We start from the raw sequence: 14,720 nt of genomic DNA on the forward strand, positions 1-14,720 counted from the left end.
GCTGTTTGGAAATGCAGCATGATGGGAACTACAAACTGGTTGAGAGTTGACTTACCTAGGACAGAAGTGAAGGAGCAGCATAAGACAGGAAGGTGACTTCACTTTGAAAGTCCAGGGAAAGATAGCCTCATAATTAGAGAGAAGTCAAAAGTGCCGGCCCTCTTCTGCCCTGGGAAATGCATGGAGGGCTGAGCAGGAGGAAAGGAGGTGGGAGCTTTTAAAGTGAGCCGGAAAGACCCTGGCCTTTAGGAGAACAACCAACATGGTCTCACCTCAGACAGAAGAAACCCAAACTGTTCTCAGCAAAGAATAGATAAGTCTTCTTTAACTCACTCACAAAACCCTTCATTATGAAATACAAGAGTGTTGTTGGAGTGGGTTGAGTAGCCCATTGTCTAAACTTGCCTCCTAGAGAAAATAATGTAAAAGCAAATCTGTGTGTGTGTGTGTGTGTGTGTGTGTGTGTGTGTGTGTAAGAATATATACTTCAAACTTTCCAATATTCAAGTTTTTCTTTCAAAACAGAAAATTTTAAGCAACAATATCAAATTCTAGCGAAAAGATATCAAAATACAATCCTTAATCTATGATCATGCAACTTCACAGCAGAGTCATTCAGAGGCATTGTCTTCAGGGTACTGAGTGAATGGTCTCCATACTGGCTCTGATCTGCCCTCCAATCCAGCCCATGTCCTTGTTTCCAAGGCCAACTGCAGCAACTCTTGAGTGTCAAAGCTTATAGAGCCCTTGTAGCAGTGTCCTTTAAAGTCCTCTGCTAACTTCCAGACTTCTTAGTTTGTAACGTAGAGCTCAGCACCTACAGGTAAAATGTGGATGATTTGTCCTTACCTTAACCTAGTGAAATGAGCACATCCTCCAGAGAGTGTGAGCCCCAGGATAAATCTCTCGGCCAGCTTGGGGAGTTCGCACAATGGCCACGTTATGTATGTAGCCTAACTTCCAGGAAAATAGGAATACGCATATAGAGCTGGAGCAGTTTTAATACCAGACAGCACAGCTGACTCCTTCCACCTTGACCATAGCCTGTAAGAGAGTGTTTAGTGGATCCTTAGTAACATGAATAGAAGTGATTCCAGCCCTACCAAGTACACTACTCTTGTGCAAAAACCCTTTTGTGGCATACACACCTGCCACCAGCCCCAACCCCACCTTCTTCAGCACAACACCAGCGAGGGCCCCTGTGGAGTCATAGCAGCAGTGGAGAGAGGGCTGGTCTGATCCTATAGACCTTATTGCAGGACTTGAACCAACATTGTTTTGACAACATGTGTGATGAATGAAGTAAAAAATGTTTTCCCAACCACGAAGGTATGAGGAGGGCTGAGTTGAAAGGCACAGCTTTAGAATATTCAGGAATTAAAAATAAAATGTCTTTCTCCCACATGATCCCGTAAAACCAGAGGCTTTATTCAGCAGTGTGCTTGTATTTGATCCATTGATCCTTAGGTTCACCACCAGCAAAGCCCACACAACAATTTTAAGGATGGGGACCTGTAGGGAGCTTATTACCGCTTCACGTGACTACCTAACTTCATTACCAGATTGAGACAAGGTCGTTCTCCCTACTTCGGAGCAAGCAGAGCAGAAACAGGACTAAATCAAGTCCCAACCTCATGGAACAAGCACTTGTCCTCCCCACCTGTTTCTCAGGGGACAGTGGCCTGAGCCTTGTGTGAACTTTTCTGTTGCAGAGATACCCTCAACCCCGGGGACAGAAGAAGAAGAAAGTGGTGAAGTATGGCATGGGAGGCATGATCATCGTTCTGCTCATTTGTATTGTCTGGTTTCCTCTTCTCTTCATGTCTTTGATCAAATCTGTCGCCGGGGTGATCAACCAACCCCTGGATGTCTCGGTCACAATTACCCTGGGAGGTTACCAGGTAATTGCTGTGAACTTCCTCCAGGTCTCACCCATCTGTTGGTACCTTAGCTAACACAGTGCTCTTTTCTAATAATCACCTACAATTGGTTTATTAGGTTTTACCAATACATATTTCCTATCTAAATTTGGACTGTTCAGCAAATATGTGATGTTTGAAATAAGGTGCAGTGAACAAAATAGTTCTGTTCTGGTTCTGAGCACAGGAATAATCTCTGCAAAATGGGATCTCTGAAGCCAGTTGCCACTGGTACTCAGTGGATAACATGCTATGTAAATATTTTTCCTTTAACCCAGGATGCAGAAAGAGCTTCGTAATATTGACACTGTCTATCTTGTTTTCCAGCCTATTTTCACAATGAGTGCCCAGCAAAGCCAGCTGAAAGTTATGAACCAGTCAATGTTTGACAGATTTTTGCGAGGTTTCTCTAGGGACACTGTAAGTAAATGCATGTAATAAATCTGTATGAAGACCTTTTATCTAGGTGAGCTCACTGGTTGTCTATCACTCACTGCCGTGCTATGGCCTGTGGTGGGGGGAAGGGTTTTCAGAGATTAAGTTGTACATAGCAGAGTCCTGTCCACTGACCACTTTGATAATCTAAGACAGCTTGTCTATACTACTGAATGTAAGGGTTAATAAACAATTTTGATTCAGAACATTTTAATGTAAGCTCAACAGATCTTGGTCCTCTAAGTTTGTTTGTTTTTTGTTTTGTTTTGTTTTAATTTTCAAACTGTGGTAGACATTGACCTCTGGCTGATGGAGCTACTCTGGGAATCTATCTTAAAGAAGTAATTCAAAGTATGGGGAAAGCCCTATGTTGGTACCTACTTCTGAGAACATCCTCTTTATTAGTAAAAACTGGAAGCAACTTGAAGATTCAACAAGTAGGACTGATTAAATAAATCGTGGCAGATGTATGAAGTGAATTTGATTAGAACTGGCTTCCCTAGGGTTGTCATAGTAGGAGAAGGCGGCTTCCACGTTATAGTTTATTTACATAATATATTGTCTGAATATTTTTCAAGCAACTTCTTTTATAATAAAAAATCATCATTACAAAGACTATACATGGCATGAAAATTTCTCAAGATAAGCCATAAATCAAAAAGGATATAGACTGTCTTTAATCATAAAAAATAAGGTATGCATTCCTACTGCATAAAACAGCAATAATGTGCTGACGGCAGAGTTGTGCCTAATGTTATTCTTTTCTCTACATTTCAACTTTTAATAATATGATAACATGATTTTTCATAATTAAAATTTGTTTTATAAATAATGCTTTTTATTTCAAGAAAGTGATGAGGCAAACAGAGGCTTTTCTCTTTTGTAAAATTATCAACATATAATGCCCACTGTCCAAACTAATCTTGAGGGATGAGCAACTATGAGGAAAGGGCCAGGGTGTCCTGGGTGGATTATATTTGACTCTACCATGAGAGGGACAATTCCCAATAGTTGATAAATTTTCCTCTTAATGAGAAGGAGAAAAGACACCAAATCATCTGATTTTTCTTACTGTTTAATTGTAATGATTCCGTAGCTATACTAGTGTGGCAGCATCACTCCTGGGGTTTGGTGATGTAACTGCGAGCTGCCTATACCTGTGGGTTGGGGAACTAAGTTAGTGCAATGGAACCCCAAGATAATTCATTGTAGAAATGTTCCTTTCGTAGGAAGAAATCCTCTCTATACAGTCAGTTAAAAGGAAAAGTAATAACTCTCTTTATACATCATTATGTATATGATCTATTTATGCATGTGTATTTGTGCACATACAGGGTGCTATGCAATTTCTGGAAAATTATGTAAAAGAAGACATAACAGTAGCAGAATTGGAAGGAAACTCAAATTCTTTATGGACCATCAGCCCTCCCAGTAAGCAGAAAATGATAAACGAACTCAAGGACCCCAATAGTAGCTTCTCTGTTGTTTTTTCATGGAGTATTCAGAGGTAGTTACTGTATTTCCATGCATAATTTTCCCCTTTCCCCAATCTAAATTCGGGGTGGGGTGGGGGACACAGGATAGAAAACTTAATGTGACTCTTAGTTTACATTATATCTTGGGGACATTCATTTGATGCTACAGCTAACATTTTTGTTTATTAAGTAATGGTTTGCCTGGTAATCATTGATAAAACTAAGGCCTTCTTTTTCTTTTTTTCTACTAATTTCAGTTTTAAAGAGAGGCTGGTAATGAGTTCTATGAACAAGAGTGAGAGGTAGAGAGAAAATAAAGAGGATGATGACTCATAAAATGAAACAGAGTCTGGGTGTATTGTAAGATTTCCTTTAAAGATTGGAATTTGGTCTTAATAAAGGAAGTGCAGCCTCTGGAACCCCAGCTTCTCACCTGCATCTCTCCAACACTGGGGGAGCCCTAGCAGATCTTTTCGCCAAGCGTGAGGTGTGAGAGCAGCTTGGAAGACCCAGAAGGGGAGAGCTGAGGGGAGATTTTACCTAAACTGAGCCAATGGCCAGCACGCAGCTGCTACTTCACTTGTTTGGAGAGAGCATGTCTTAGAAAAAGTTCTTAGATCCAAATGCCTGCCATGTTAGGAAAGCAGTTTTGGGACCTCAACATAATATACCAGTTGATTAGTTTAGTTTTGTTCATTACAGTCTTGTGACTCAGGACTCTATATAAACTTATTTGTCAGTCAAGTTTTAAGTTCATTTGGGTCCACAATTCCAGCTTTTTATATGAAATTAAGAAAGAATCCTGACAGCTACAGAAGAAAGTTTTCTAGTCTCTAAACTGATTTCCAGTCTCTAAGGAAATAGTAAATATTTCAAAGAGGGCAGTTCAGAATTTAAAGAAGTCCTTTAATATTATTTTCTTCTATTAAATGTCCCAAGTTTCTCACATGGCATTTCTGTACTGCCAAAATTTTGCTTCCTAGCCTTTTCTTTGAAGAGGTACCAAAAATAGCAATAGTAAAAATCAACTTCTGATTGAACATTCTTTTTAAAATGTGGTCCTATTAGTCACCATGGAGATCAACTTCACTGGATTAACATAAAGAGCATTTTGGAAATTCATATCAGAGCATCAAGATGTTTTCTATTTTGGTCAGCAGACTCTGCCTCCTTACCTTCCATCTGTTTTAAAGGTGTTTGTGGCCTCCCTGGGTTTTACTGACTTGGTTGTCTAAGAAGCTAGAAGTAAAGGTGAGGTGGACAGAAAGGGTTGGGGTTGGTAATTGTGAACCCAATGAAACCTTGGTGAGATTAACAAAATTAAGAGTCAAGTGAGTTTTTAAAGTCTCTTCCAGACTTTTGAATAATCATTGACATTGAGTTGTTTTGTTTTTTCTTCACAGAAACATGAGTCTGGGAGCAAAAGCAGAAATAGCAACAGATAAGCTTTCTTTTCCTCTTAAAAATATTACACGAGAGAATATAGCTAAAATGATAGCTGGCAACAACACAGAAAGTTCAAAAACACCAGTGTAAGTATATTGTTCCTGTTAATACAGCTTTTATTGTTTCGGTTAATATAGGTGTGTGTATCTGGTACAAAATTACTATCTACAAATCATCATGTGCAAGAAATGCAACTTTCTTCATTCTTTGATACTGCAAGTGAATTTCTGTGGAGGCCTCATGGTACTATTCTCTTTCCTCTCATTCTCTGTCCACGTAGTCAGGGCATCGCTCTCGTCTCTGAGTAGCAAGCCTTGCTGTCATATAACCATAATCACCAAAATCCAGGGAAAGACCCTGCAAGATCCCTTTTATGTTATTACACTTTTCCTAGGGTTATTCAATATCTGGCTAATGAATGGGGGAAGGAGGGGAAGACAAGGGATAAACACAAATTTGAGGAAAAAATGTATCTTAATATATCATCCTGCCATATAAGTACTCCATTCAAAACACATCCAAACAGTGATGTTTAGCTTCTAATATGAGAACTAGCAAGAAATAAAAGTGCTGTTGGTATGAAACTGATAAATGAAGTATTACAGATGTCTACCAGCCATGGCCCGGTTCTGTCCTCCATTTTTATGCATTGAATATAAGAACCACCATAATGCAGCCCTCCGACATATTCCTGACCAAGATAGCCTTTGTTAACCACTAAAGTTGAAAGACCCTTGAAGATCATCAAGTCTTCCCCCATCATTTCCCATCTGTGAAAGCAGGTCTAGATCAATGGAATGACCTACTCAGGTCACCCAGCTCATCTCTGCAGAGGTAGGATAAGGTCTAAGTCATCAGTTCTCCCTTCACACCTTACTCTTGTCACTAGATCAATTCATGCAGTCTACTTGATTATAGTTATTTTTGAAATCCTAAAAATTAAAATTAGAAGAGCTTACACAGTTATTGATGTGAATGATAGGCTTCTAGCAAGAAGGACATCCCCTTGCTTCAGACACAGCCACAGACATGGAAAAATATCTGTATCAGATTTGAAGCCATTAACTACCTTGTGTATAGTGTTTACATGAGTAGTTGGATAAAACCCGGTTAATTTTTTTCAGCTTCAGAGAATTCTGATTATAATGGAAACCCAAAAATTATGATGACTACACATTGTAATGACATACTAAGACTCTTACCATTCTTTGTTTGATACAAGGTCAAAATAGCAACCAAAAAAATCAATTTTACATGGGTAAAACAACTAAAATTTAATTACCTCTTTTTTTCCTTAATGCCAGGACTATAGAAAGGATCTACCCATATTACGTGAAAGCACCTAGTGATTCTAACTCCAAACCTATAAAGCAACTTTTATCTGGTAAGAACGGGAATCATTTCAGACCTTTGTTTTAATCGTTCTTTGATTTAACTTCTACAGTTTTCATTTTTAGCCTTCATCAAGATACTTTCCAGTTTGCTTTCCCCGTGTGACATGGTTTGCAAGAAGCACAAGACTCCTGGCTGTGGTCACAAGCTGGAAGAATTATTCACTCACCCAGGAGCCATGTTTTTCATTTTCTTTTCTTTTTTCATTGATATAGAACCTGATTGACTTAAATCCACATTTTTTTTAATTTATTGGGGTGACAACTGTTGGTAAAATTACATAGATTTCAGGCGTACAATTCTGTATTATATCATCTATAAATCCCATTGTGTGTTCACCACCCAGAGTCAGTTCTCCTTCCATCACCACATATTTGATCCCCCTTACCCTCATCTCCCACCCCCTATTTACCCTCTGGTAACCACTAAACTATTGTCTGTATCTATAAGTTTTTGTTTCTCATTTGTTTGTCTTGTTCTTTTGTTGTTTTTGGCTTATATACCACATATCAGTGAAATCATATGGTTCTCTGCTTTTTCTGTCTGACTTATTTCGCTTAGAATTATACTCTCAAGATCCATCCATGTTGTCACAAATGTTCCTATATCATCTTTTCTTACCACCGAATAGTATTCCATTGTGTATATATACCACAACTTTATCCATTCATCTATCAAAGGACATTTTGGTTGTTTCCATGTCTTCGTCACCGTAAACAAAGCTACAATGAACATTGGAACACACGTGTCTTTATGTATAAATATTTTCAGATTTTTTGGGTAGATACCCAGGAGAGGAATTGCTGGGTCATATGGTAATTCTATTCGTAATTTTTTTGAGGAACCTCCACACTGCCTTCCATAGGGGCTGCACCAGTCTGCATTCCCACTAACAGTGTATGAGGGTTCCTTTTTCTCCACAGCCTCTCCAACACTTGTTACTACTTGTCTTGTTGATGATAGTAGCCATTCTGACTGGGTGAGGTAATATCTCATTGTGGTTTTTATTTGCATTTCTCTGATGATTAGTGATGTTGAGCATTTCTTCATATGTCTATTTGCCATTTGTATGTCCTCTTTGGAGAAATGTCTCTTCAGGTCTTCTGCCCATTTTTCAATTGGGTTGTTTGTTTTTTTTTGTTGTTGAGTTGCATGAGTTCCTTGTATATTTTGTATATTAGCCCCTTATCAGAGGCACTGTTTGCAAAACTCTTCTCCCATTCAGTTGGTTGCCTCTTTATTTTGTTGATGGTTTCTTTCTCCTGTGCAGAAGCTTTTAAGTTTCATATAGTCCCATTTGTTTATTTCAGCTTTGGAGTCAAATTTACTTCCATTGCCTTTGGAGTCAAATTCATAAAATGCTCTTTGAACCCAAGGTCCATAAATTTAGTACCTATGTTTTCTTCTATGCAGTTTATTGTGTCAGGTCTTATGCTTAAGTCTTTGATCCATTTTGAATTAATTTTGGTACATGGTGACAGATAGCAGTCCAGTTTCATTCTTTTGCATGTGGCTATCCAATTCGCCCAGCACCATTTATTGAAGAGGCTGTCTTTCCTCGATTGTATGTTTTTAGCTTCTTTGTCAAAAATTATCTGTCCATATTTATGTGGTTTTATTTCTGGGTTCTCAATTCTATTCCATTGGTCTATGTGTCTGTTTTTCTGCCAATACCATGCTGTTTTGATTATTGTAGCCCTGTAGTACAAACTAAAGTCAGGGAGTGTGATACCTCCAGTATTGTTCTTTTTTCTTAAGATTCTTTGGCTATTCGGGGTCTTTTGTGGTTCCAAACAAATCTGATGATTTTTTGTTCTATTTCTTTTAAAAATGCCATTGGGATTTTGATGGGGATTGCATTAAATCTGTATATCGCTTTGGGTAATATGGCCATTTTAACTATGTTGATTCTTCCAATCCATGAGCATGGAATGTCTTTCCATTTCTTTGTGTCTTCTTCAATTTCTTTTAAAAATGTCTTATAGTTTTCAGCATATAGGTCCTTCACATCCTTGGTTAAGTTTATTCCTAGGTATTTTATTCTTTTTGCTGCAATTGCAAAAGGAATTCTTTTTTGTATTTCTTTTTCTGAGATTTCATTTTTAGTATATAGGAAAGCAATGGACTTTTGTACATTGATTTTTGTAGCCAGCAACTTTACTGTATTCGTTGATTGTTTCTAATAGCTTTTTGGTGGAGTCTTTAGGGTTTTCTATATATAGCATCATGTCATCTGCAAAGAGTGATAATTTAACTTCTTCATTCCCAATTTGGATGCCTTTTATTTCTTTCTCTTGCCTGATTGCTCTGGCAAGGACTTCCAACACTGTGTTGAAAAGCAGAGGTGATAGGGGACAGCCCTGTCGTGTTCCTGAATGTAGAGCAAAGGGCTTCAGTTTTTCACCATTAGTTATGAGATTAGCTGAGGGCTTGTCATATATGACCTTTATTATGTTAAGGTATTTTCCTTCTATACCTATTTTATTAAGTGTTTTAATCATAAATGGATGTTGTATCTTGTCAAATGCTTTTTCTGCATCAATTGATATAATCCTATGATTTTTGTCCTTTATTTTGTTTATGTGATGTATCAGATTGGTGGATTTGCGGATGTTGAGCCATCCTTGTGCCCCGGGGATGAACCCCACTTGGTTTAAATCCACATTTAGAGGCTTATGTTACTAATTAGTCAGTTTATTTGTTTCTATTAGGAACCATATATGTGGCAGAAGACTGCCTCATACATTGTTAAATATGAAGAAGACCCCACAATACGAATAATGGAAAGATACTAGATTCTGCCCACAGGTGATTAAGTATCAATAGTAGTGCTCAAGGGAATCTGTTTTCCCAATACAATAGTGATGGGAGTGAATTGATGTTTTTGGATTCTTTTAATATTCAATCATTTTTTTACTTTATCAATTACCCAACGCAGAGTAGCTGTATACATCTAGTCAAGGTAGAAGGACAATGCAGTATCCAATTCATGTTCATTAATTTGCCATCATCGCTGTCACCAGGCTCTGCTTGACTAATGTTTAACTGGAAAGACAGAGATGTAAGTAATCAGTTAGAATCCCATGGAGATTGCCATAAACAGAGACAGGATTGAGGACCCAGAGGGTGAATGCTAGCCGGACCGCATACCTGAATGCTTTTCTTCTTCAACAGTAAAGAAGTATGTCTTGCAAGGTAATTGCAAGATGCATTTACAAATTTGGTATTTCCCTTTTAATCCAGATTAGTTCTAGAAATGTTTAGTCTGAGAATACAGGTTGTTCAATCAGTTTTTGCTGTGAAAGGATTCTGTCCCTCAGCAGGCTCTTCCCTGCAGGTCCTTTCCTTCCAGAGCAGGTCCCAGCTGGCCAGGGGCCATTCTTTCAACTTCCTTCTGCTGTTTATCAAAACATCTTATATGGTCACAGTTCCCTTCCTCTTTCTCTTCTGCCTCAAATAAAGGCGTGTCCTCTCTCCCTTGCAAGGTCAGCCTCTCCCTGTGCCCCAGCTCCCATCCCCTCCCTGCCTTCATTCCTGCAGCATCATTTATTCCCCTCATCTTTCTATGGGTTCTGTTCCTCTCCCCACACTGACTTGTCTGCTTGTGATTTGAGTCCAGCCTATAAAGTCCTGTTTTCCAGATCACATGGCCTTCATGTTCTCCTATCCTGCCTATAATAACCTACCTACTTATCTGATGAGCTTTACTGAGTTGTCTCTAATCTTCATCACAAAGTATATTTAGCATAGTTTGGTGGTTATCACCAGTTTATGGGGGAGAAAACTGAGGTTCAGGTGTGAAATATTCAGCTGAGGTTATACAAGCAGTATGTAGATGAACTAGATCCAGACTGGGGCTTATCTGGGCCTACCTGGGCCCAGGGCCAGATTTACACCTGCAGAACTGTCTCTAGACTTCAGAACCAAGATTATTCCTGTTCCTGATTGTTCTGAGTGGTTCACATTCTTCCTGGGTAAGGACTTGATCTATACCAGTCTCCTACCATTCCTCACTCTTCTTCATCCATCCATCCATCCATCCGTCCGTCCATCCATCCATCTATCTATCCATCCATCCATCCATCCATCCATCCATCCATCCATCCAACAAATAGGCGTTTATAGCCAGGTATTGTCTTAGATTCCTATGATCTAAGAATTTTGCATGAAATAATGCAGACACAGCCCCTACCCTCACAGTATTTACAGTCTGCTACCATTATTCTCAGTGGAGGCTCTGTTATTACTGGCAGGGGTAGCCTCTTCTAAAAAACACCTATTCTTTATAACTCTAAGCTTTTTGTTTGCTCTTTTACTATTCTTTTACATTCACCCTGTTCAATCACTGACCATTCATTATGGGTTTTTAGAACTTTGCAAAGCTCATACCATTAATCCTTCCTCCACCTGTTGAAGTTCTCACTCAGCAAAACTTGGCTCAGAAGTCATCTCCTCTGGGAAGTCCTCATGGATCATACCAAGCTAACAGACATTGTCAATGCAGGTCCTATGTTGGTTGCCATATGCCTATAAATTGTGTTGATGTCTATGGCTTTTTCCCATTGAGATAAGGAACCATGCTGTGTGCAACTTTTAACTCCTTAGCACCTAACAGAGTGCCTTCCTCTTGGAAGACACTTGATAAGTGCTGGTAATATGAATAAATCAGTCAATTCAATCAAGAGTCAGTGATGGGGGTTTTTAAACATCTAATTAATTGTTTGAAATTATCAGCAAAGATGCTCAGGTGATGGGTCTTCCACTCTCTCTCTGTGATTTGACTGCCAGGCACATGTAGCAGCAGTGACTGACCTCTTTAGTGAAAAAGAGAAACCCCATACACACCTAGGGCCCACTCTTATTTTTCCATTTGCATTGTTAACCTGCCCATATGACATCCTGGAATTGTATGCTGTGTATAATAACCAGATTTTGCCATCTAAGGACTGTTGATGTGCATTAAATCCTAAAATTCTCAGGCTAACTTGATTTCATTTTTTTTTCTTCCAGAAAATAATTTCATGAATATCACCATCATTTTGTCCAGAGACAATACAACTAAATCTGACAGTGAGTGGTGGGTTCTCAACTTGACTGGAAATAGAATATATAATCATCATTCCCAGGCCTTGGAGCTGGTGGTCTTCAATGACAAAGTTAGCCCCCCGAGTCTGGGCTTCCTGGCTGGCTATGGGTAAGGACTCAGTTAACCTTTAACAGTTACAAGAGTCTACTTCTGTATCACATAAAGTTGAAGATGGGAAGCCTTTTATTTTCTTAAAATTCTCAAATTTTATAGCTGAAATATTAAAATTCACAGATCCCTGACCCTTCATCTTAAAACATGAGGAACCAGAGTCCCAAAGACATCAAAATGCCAAAATGCCTTGCCATTAATGATAGGACTAGAAGCTATATTTCCAGCTTTTTAGCTACACCTTCCTTTATGGCATAGGTTGATGCAATTCAGTGTTTAAGCTTAGAAATTGGCATAGGGTTATCTCTTTTCTGCTTAGATTTCCTTATGACCCTAGGAGACATAGGATCAAGTAGAAATCAGAGTTTTGGACAAGCCTGATGTTACCCTTTAACCACATTCCTATGCTTAAACCCTAGGACACACACCTCCCCTACAAGCACAAGTAGAAAGTTTTCCATTTCTCAGAATGAGCCTCTTAAAAAGTCGTCGTCTATCTAAAGTTTTATTATAAACATAAATCCCTAAGAAAGACAGTGCTGTTAAAGTGCAAAGTGCATATAGTACAATTGAATTTCTACCAAATATGTTATGTGGTTTATGCATGTAATATATGTGGTAAAACCACCTGAAGTTCATACATGAAACTGTTAACATTGGTAATTTCCAAAATGTGAGATTTCAAAAGACTTTTATTTTTCAGGTTTTACAATTCTATAATGCTTAATTTTTTAAAGAAAGAACATGAATTACATCTTTAAAAAGTAAATGTTTTCACTAAAGGGAAAAAATTTAAGTTTATCATATCTTCTATGGATTTTGAAGAAAATTTTTATTATTTTTTTTTTCTTTTAGACATGTTCTATTAGCCATATTTAACTGCTGGATACAGTTTCTACTTTTTTTTTTTTTTTTTTCAGTATCATGGGATTATATGCTTCAGTTGTCCTTGTGATTGGGAAGTTTGTCCGTGAATTCTTCAGTGGGATTTCTCACTCCATCATGTTTGAAGAGCTTCCAAATGTGGATCGAATTTTGAAGTTGTGCACAGATATTTTTTTAGTTCGAGAGACAGGGGAACTAGAACTAGAGGAAGATCTCTATGCCAAATTAATATTCCTGTACCGTTCACCAGAAACCATGATCAAATGGACTAGAGAAAAAACAAATTGATACCTTAGGACACAGACTGCAAATCAAGTTAACATTTGAATTTTCAAAAAAAAAAAAAAAAAAAAGCACAATATTCTCATAAGAGCTAAAGCATTTCTAGTTCAATGGAAATGATTTCTCTTCTGACAGGTGGCCAAAGGGAGTTGACTTCCTTTTGCAGTCAAAGCTACCTTGCAAGTTAAGGCGCTATTGAATTTGTAATTCCGTTTCTCTGAAATCAGGGCTACTTGGATTATATTTTAGTCAATGGTGTCCTTCATTCTGATGGACTATGTGAAGGAATCATTTATGGGTCTCCTCCCTCAGAGAAACAGAAGAGAAGAATAAGTAAGAAGAAAAGACACCATGTTTTCCTGTGTGGGGACTGCGCCCTTCCTGAAGAGATGCTTTATGCATGCACAGCACCCTGTCGCCAATGGGGAAGCTGCTGTGGGAATAGGTGGGCTTCAGCGCACCCGAAATATGCAACAGCAATAGGAGGCTGAAAACTCCTAAACATATTTCTAGGAGGCAGAGAGAGAGAGAGCCAGTGACCCACGAAGATGCCAGTGGATGAATAAGCCTCATTCTAAGCAAAAAGATAACATTAGTGACACTCTTACTGCCTTATCTTAACTGAAGACTAATACTTTTTTTTTTTCCCATTAAACACCAGTGACTTCTCAGGGAAAAAAAAAAAAAGCAGCAAAACAAATAAGTGGACACTGGCTTTGTTGAGACCCAGCTAGTGACTCACTTCAACAGTGGTAGCTGTTTAGCTTCAGAGAGTTACTGCTCCTGGTAAAACACAGACATGAGGTAGAAAGATAAAAAGTGCTGCCCAGCGGATGTGGAATACTTTGACTTTGTAACTCTTTACTAACTGAGGTCATGAGCACTCTTCTACCTTCCCCATTCCTCAACATGCTTTTTCCCATTTCGATGATTTAAGGCAATGGTTTTTCCAGTATGTGACATTTTCCTTCCTGTTTTTCAGGTATATCAAAGAGTTTACATATTCTAATTCACATTTTTACATCTGAGACGGGTTTTTTAAGTTCATAATTATGAAAGAAATATGTATATTGAGCTTGGGAAAATTAAAAAAACGGCCTTTTCTTAAATTATTATTATTGGTAATACAACATCTTCATTAAATAACAATGTAGCATGGAAATTAATGACTGAAATGTAGTTTTCATTCCATATTAAAGTACAGTGTCTGAGAAGAATCATTGAATGGACTAGAATATGTAAAAAAAAAGATCTTATGTAGTTTGGGTTCAGGACTGACTTAAAATAAAGCACATCTTGCAAAGTCATTTTAAGAATGCTCTTCTTTTTTGCATGAAGTAGGACATGCGGTTGTTTTCAATGTTGTATACTAGGAGTTTGAAAAAATCAACTAAGCATCCACTTCTTGTTAGTTTTATTTTATTTTTCTCATACAGGTGCTGTATATGAATAATATAAGCAGGAAACAACTGGTAATAAATGTAATTCCAAAAAGGAAACTAGTACAGCGAATATGGAGCTTTTAAAAAAGAGCAGAGTTCAAATGATGTTCAGTGTCTTCTAGAGAATCAGTGTATATTTGTTCAACTGTGAAAGCCAGCATACTTCCAGCCCACCGAAATAAACTGCTTCAATCACTGGAACAATAAACTCAAACTATTTAGAGAACTTTTGGCCCACATTCTGATT

General features: G+C 38.1%; 1 protein-coding gene across 7 annotated transcripts in view; it reads left to right on the plus strand.

Moving 5' to 3' along the window:
* The window catches only part of PIEZO2 (piezo type mechanosensitive ion channel component 2), a 436,387-nt gene extending 422,049 nt beyond the window's left edge, over positions 1-14,338 (plus strand). For 6 of the 7 annotated variants that reach the window (XM_088797899.1, XM_088797898.1, XM_088797900.1 and 3 more), the window contains 7 exons: positions 1,713-1,901; positions 2,247-2,339; positions 3,689-3,861; positions 5,233-5,361; positions 6,580-6,659; positions 11,678-11,861; positions 12,785-14,338. In XM_088797899.1, coding sequence (XP_088654025.1) covers positions 1,713-1,901; positions 2,247-2,339; positions 3,689-3,861; positions 5,233-5,361; positions 6,580-6,659; positions 11,678-11,861; positions 12,785-13,037 — 1,101 coding nt within the window. In that variant the 3' untranslated portion in view covers positions 13,038-14,338. Of the gene's footprint in view, positions 1-1,712; positions 1,902-2,246; positions 2,340-3,688; positions 3,862-5,232; positions 5,362-6,579; positions 6,660-11,677; positions 11,862-12,784 lie in introns of those variants that run through there. The other variant, XR_016021128.1, reaches the window with a different exon arrangement.
* Positions 14,339-14,720: the final 382 nt, after the last annotated feature.

This window comes from Rhinolophus sinicus, chromosome 4 (assembly GCF_057876585.1).
Source record: "Rhinolophus sinicus isolate RSI-liver-muscle chromosome 4, RSI-T2T, whole genome shotgun sequence".
NCBI classification, from domain to species: domain Eukaryota; kingdom Metazoa; phylum Chordata; class Mammalia; order Chiroptera; family Rhinolophidae; genus Rhinolophus; species Rhinolophus sinicus.